Below are 6085 nucleotides of genomic sequence, written 5' to 3' on the forward strand. Positions count from 1 at the left end.
TGGCTCGCTGCACCTCTATGCTGCTCCATTCATCAGTTAGAGTATCCTGGAAAAAAAATGGTACTCTTGAGTACAGGAGATCATGTGATTTTATCCTTTCTCCAAGAAACTGCACTCGGGCCTTGTTGGCCAATATCCAGACCTGAACACTGTCACATGGAGTAGGGAGACCATCATTAACCCCGTGTAAGCTCCAAAAGCAACCAACACTGAGCTTACACAGACTCTGTGCTCCTGCTGATGGAAGCAAAGGGATGGAATCCTTATAAATAAATAAAAGGAGCCACCAGACAATTCCATACAGTACTTCCACCTACAGGCCGGTCCAGCCAATGGCAGGTTGGTGGCTGCACAGAGGACAAGGGGTGGGCAGGAGGGGCAGCTGCCCTGGGCGCAATGGTTTATGTAGGGATGGGGGTGCCTTCCTGACAGGAGTAACAGTGGCTGTGATTTTAACAATCCAGTGACTGCTGGGCGTAGGAACCCCTAATCATGAATGGGGGGGGGCGCTGTTTGGCATCTTGTCCCGGCCATGCATCGGGTGTCCACACAGGGAGGAGCGTGAAGAGCCATCAGCCTGTCATTGATTTTAAAAGGCTGACAACACGGACCCCCGGAGACTCCCGGGACTCTGCACAGGTGTTCTGATCACTGCACCCATGTGAATGAGCCCCAAGGCACTAGCATTTTCTGTCCAATGGGGACACTGAACAGAGATTGGATGAAGACATTGTAGCTGTAAGCAGACTGGACTAGAAAAGTGTTAGCACCTCTGTCAGATTTTATGCCATCTGTGATCTGTGGAGAGGGATTAACCCTCTCCAACTGTCCTTGTGACTACAGGACGGGGATGAGTGTCACCGTGTGACGGGAGTGACTTTGGGTGGGGGCCCATGGAACACAGCTCACCCTGTCTCAGCTCCCCATATCCCTATTATGTGTAAGTCACCCTGTGCCTGTTAGAGGTACAGGGTGAAATGTCCTGATATTGTGTAGACATGTACAGGTGGGGTGTTGGGGCTGTTCATTGTTTACGGCCATGTGGTACATCCCATTGTTCTATTGTGTGTCTTGCTTGGGAGCAAACTATTATGGGATGTATGTGTTTGTGTATTGGGCCCATGGAACACAGCTCTCTTTGGAGAGGTGGGGAGATCCCTGTCTCAGCTCCCCATATCCCTATTATGTGTAAGTCACCCTGTGCCTGTTAGGGGTACAGGGTGGAATCTCCTGATATTGTGTAGACATGTATAGGAGGGGTGAGGGGGTTGTTCATTGTTTACTGCCATGTGGTGCATCCCATTGTTCTATTGTGTGTCTTGCTTGGGAGCAAACTATTATGGGATGTATGTGTTTGTGTATTGGGCCCATGGAAAACAGCCCCCTTTGGAGAGGTGGGGAGATCCCTGTCTCAGCTCCCCATATCCCTATTATGTATAAGTCACCCTGTGCCTGTTAGGGGTACAGGGTGGAATGTCCTGATATTGTGTAGACATGTATACGTGGGGTGGGGGTTGTTCATTGTTTACGGCCATGTGGTGCATCCCATTGTTCTATTGTGTGTCTTGCTTGGGAGCAAACTATTATGGGATGTATGTGCTTGTGTATTGGCTTGGTGGGGGGTGTCTGCTGATGGGTCTCTGGTTGCTAGATTTGGTTTGCCCCGCCCTGTGTCCATATGCAGGGAGGTGGGTTGTTCCCTTGAATGTATATATCTTGTGTCTGTGTCTATTTCCTGGTTTCCTCCAAGACTGGTCTCCTCTAGTCTCATATGGACAAAGAGTGGTGTCCGTGGATCTGTGTTCGGACGGGGAAGCGGTAGTATAACGGAAATACCCGTTACACACCGGAATACGAGAGTAGAGCAAATCTCTCAAAAGGAGACACTTGTCCAAGATGGGGTGTCCTTTTATTTTGGAGAAATTTCCTGGGTCACCAGGACAGGAAGTGAAGGGAAATCTCCCCAACGGGACCATAAAGTATAGGCTTTAACCACGACCACAGAAAGTCAGCTCCGCCAAGAAGACACCAGGTTCTGAGACAAGGACACTTCAGATTCAGTAGAAATTAGATTTACCTTTCACAACTGGGAGGGGGAGATTTACAAAGACTGAGTGACTACCAGTGTGAGATGGTGTCAGCTGCCTTCTTCCAGTTTCGGGATTCAGCTACCATATAGACTTCTGAATGGTGCATCCCTTAGACCTGGCCACGGTCCCAGCACAGGGCTCTCTATGACCCCTCACAGGATGACTCTGTCCTGTCTATGTAAATCTCCCCCCAAGGTTTCTCCACAGGTGAAAGTTTTTTTCTCAAAAGTCATTGGTTTAGGAATGTGTCAGTCGACCTCACATCCCCCGCCCGGTTCACAACTCATCCTGCTTCCTGCCAGGCGAGTCCATCCCAAAGAACGAGGACGGCTTTCCCTGTAGGTCCCGCTCCCGCTTCACGAAGGCGGTGAAGGACGAAACGCAGTTCCCGATGAAATGTTCGCTCTGGCCCAGGATGTAGAGGTCGATCTGGGCTACGTCCGGCTGGAGGCTGACCACTTTCACCTGGAGGGAAACAAAAAAAAAAAAAAAAAAAAAGTTTACAGCACCCATATTTTACTAAAAGTCAAGCACACTCAGGAGCTGTAAAACAGCACGTGATCAGAGTGAACGGTCAGACCTCAAAGGGCCCATCGGCCCCGGAATCTCCTACCTCCTTCCCCAGGGCTTTCTGTAACTCGGCGGTGTGGGAGGTGGAGTCGGTGGCCACGTAGACGGATCGGGATTTTGTCCTCTTCACCCATTGGCTCACGGCACGTTTGATCTCTCTGAGGTCCGGGAGACACATGCTCACGGTGAGGGGCGTGGCCTTTAGGCGGTCGTAGCCGACGCACTGCGGAGAGGCCATGAAATGCGGACCGGCCGTGCCGTCACTCACCATCTTACAAGCATTTACCTGCCCAGGAAAAAACAATCAAATCTTTATTGATCCGCAGACATGAATTACGTCACAGAGAGTCAGGAGGAGGGAAATCTGTATTATACATGGAGGAATGACAGGTACATGGAGGAATGAAAGGTACATGGAGGAATGAAAGGTACATGGAGGAATGAAAGGTACATGGAGGAATGAAAGGTACACGGAGGAATGAAAGGTACACGGAGGAATGGAAGGTACACGGAGGAATGGAAGGTGAATGGAGGAATGACAGGTACATGGAGGAATGGAAGGTGAATGGAGGAATGAAAGGTACATGGAGGAATGAAAGGTACATGGAGGAATGAAAGGTACATGGAGGAATGAAAGGTACATGGAGGAATGAAAGGTACATGGAGGAATGAAAGGTACATGGAGGAATGAAAGGTACATGGAGGAATGGAAGGTACATGGAGGAATGGAAGGTGAATGGAGGAATGAAAGGTACATGGAGGAATGAAAGGTACATGGAGGAATGGAAGGTACATGGAGGAATGGAAGGTGAATGGAGGAATGAAAGGTACATGGAGGAATGAAAGGAACATGGAGGAATGAAAGGTGAATGGAGGAATAAAAGGTGAATGGGGGAATGAAAGGTACATGGAGGAATGAAAGGTGAATGGAGGAATGGAAGGTGAATGGAGGAATGGAAGGTACATGGAGGAATGAAAGGTACATGGAGGAATGAAAGGTACATGGAGGAATGAAAGGTACATGGAGGAATGAAAGGTACATGGAGGAATGAAAGGTACATGGAGGAATACGTTCTATCAAGAGCTCTTCTGTGGTCAGAGCAATAGAAGAAAAAACAGCCAAAAAAATTCTATCAGGGTCCCTATCACAGACCCCCCTTTATATCAGAGTCCCCAACAAAATCTGCCTTTACATCACGGTCCCCCCTTGTTTGAGAATCCCCATCAGAGTTCCCCCTTACATCAGGGTCTCTATCAATGTCTGCTCTTACATCAGGGTCCCTGTCACAGTCCCCCTTTATATCAGAGCCCCCAACAATGTCTGCCCTTACATCAGAGTCTCTATCAGATTGAGAATTCCCATCAGAGTCTCTATCAATGTCTGCTCTTACATCAGAGCCCCCATAAGAGTCCCTCCTTACATCAGGGTCCCCGTCACAGTCCCCCTTCATATCAGAGCCCCCAACAATGTCTGCCTTTATATCAGAGTCTCTATCAATGTCTGCTCTTACATCAGAGCCCCCATAAGAGTCCCTCCTTACATCAGGATCCTCATCACAGTCCCCCTTTATATCAGAGCCCCCAACAATGTCTGCCCTTACATCAGGATCTCTATCAGAGTCCCCCCTAATTGAGAATCCCCATCAGAGTCTTTATCAATGTCTGCTCTTACGTCAGAGTCCCCAACAAATTCTGCCCTTACATCAGGATTTCCATCAGAGGCTCCCTTACATGAGAATCCCCATCAGAGTCCCTATCAATGTTTGCCTTACATCAGTGCCCCCTTACATGACATCCTCTGTCAGAGTTCCCCCCATACAGAAGAGTCTCTATTAGAGTCCCCTCTTTACATAAGTGTCCCCAACAAAAGTCTGCCCTTACATCAGGATCTCCATCAGAGACCCCCTTATATGAGAATCCCCATCAGAGACCCCCCTTACATCGGAGTTCCTATCAATGTCTGCCCTTACATCAGTGCCCCTTTACATGACATCCTCTGTCAGCGTTCCCCCCATACAGGAGACACTATATTAGAGTCCCCTCTTTACATCAGGGTTCCCATCATTGAACCCCCTTACATCAAGGTGTTCATCAGAGTTCCCCTTACATAAGAGTAAGCATCAGACTCCCCATCAGTGTCCCACCTTACATCAGAGTCCACCCTTACATTGGGGTCCTCAGAGTCCCCCCCAAAAAGTCTCCCCTTACATCAAGGACTCCATCAATGTCTTCCCTTACCTGAGAGTCCACATCAAAGTCCCCCCTTTTAATGAGGGCTTCTTTCAGAATATCCCCTTTACATCAGAGTCCCCCCTTACCTAACACACTTTACTTTTCGGACAAGATTTAAAGTGCGCCTGTCTTCCCGTCCAATCATCTGCTGCAATGGAGGAGACTTGGGAAGACTGTCACAGCTTACATAACCCATCACTTACCCAATCCGATCCGATCCTCAGATGGACACCCACAAAGGGTCTAACGAGTAACTTCCGGATGTGCATGTCTCCCTCTTCAACAATCTTTTTGGACCATACCATGTATTTCTGCAACCCTCTGTGTTCTTCCAGGACGGGGAACTGGGCAGGGGCCCCGGGGAGGGCCAGAACCGGGTGTGTAGAGGAAGGATACCTGATAAAAAAAACAGTACCAAGAGCGTCACCTGTAGACCATTCTACCAAAAACGCAGAAATCTGTGTATTTCCAAAATACAAAAACTTTATAAAAATACAGCAATCCCCAGCATTTGTTTATTGTATCCTAAATGTAAACTAACTGAGGGTTCAGGTCCGAGAGGACTGCCCAACTGCGTGACCACTGTGATTGGCTGTCACGGTGGTCACATGATTGGGAACCAGCGGGACCTAGAGATCAGGAGCTGTCCATCACACTTGGTCACCATTTTGGGAGTGCGCTCTCTGCACAGAAACCTTAGGCACCCATGGAAATGGGGCGCAGGGTGCGGGCAATAAGACCCATTCACTTTGCCACTCTGCTTATCTGCCTCCCTCCCCTGCCACATTAAGGGGGGAGAAGCAGGTATCTGGTTTTGACAGATTTGGCCCCCCTTTTTCCCCCTGCAGCCCTTTGGGAAACCTCACAGGTCCTAGAAGACTGAGGCCCATTCACAAAGCGTGGCGCGATTGCACATGCGCAGTAGGAAACTGGTTGTGAAGCCGCAAGGCTTCACTGCCGATTTCCCTTAGTCAACATGGCGGCACCAGCACCCGACAGCCGATTTAGGAATCAGCTCGGGGTGAGGACACTGCTGGATCCCTGGACAGGTAAGTGACCTAACATTAAAAGACAGCAGCTACAGTACTTTTTATTGGGGGGGGGGGGGCGAGGGAACTCCTCTGTAACCACTTCCCGTCGAGCCCATTGCCAATAAACAGCCGGACGGGAGTGCTCCCTCCGCATGCATTGCC

At 49.3% G+C, this 6085-nt stretch overlaps 1 protein-coding gene across 2 annotated transcripts; it reads right to left on the minus strand.

The window, feature by feature from the left end:
• Positions 1 to 1887: 1887 nt before the first annotated feature.
• Positions 1888 to 5313, minus strand: LOC149430597 (GDP-fucose protein O-fucosyltransferase 1-like). 2 transcript variants are annotated; one of them, XM_089666208.1, is made up of 3 exons: positions 5096 to 5313; positions 2671 to 2946; positions 1888 to 2555 (listed from the first exon to the last, which is right to left on the minus strand). In XM_089666208.1, exons 1-3 carry the CDS (start codon positions 5195 to 5197, stop codon positions 2367 to 2369), a joined length of 567 nt encoding a protein of 188 aa, XP_089522334.1. In that variant the 5' UTR covers positions 5198 to 5313; the 3' UTR covers positions 1888 to 2366. The 2 variants fall into 2 exon arrangements, with proteins under 2 accessions (XP_089522334.1, XP_089522333.1); XM_089666207.1 differs by having other exon boundaries at positions 2704 to 2946; positions 5096 to 5310.
• Between the last annotated feature and the right edge of the window lie 772 nt (positions 5314 to 6085).

This window comes from Staurois parvus, unplaced genomic scaffold (genome assembly GCF_062004578.1).
Source record: "Staurois parvus isolate SC_StPar_1 unplaced genomic scaffold, SC_StPar_1.0 ptg002607l, whole genome shotgun sequence".
Classification (NCBI taxonomy): Eukaryota; Metazoa; Chordata; class Amphibia; order Anura; family Ranidae; genus Staurois; species Staurois parvus.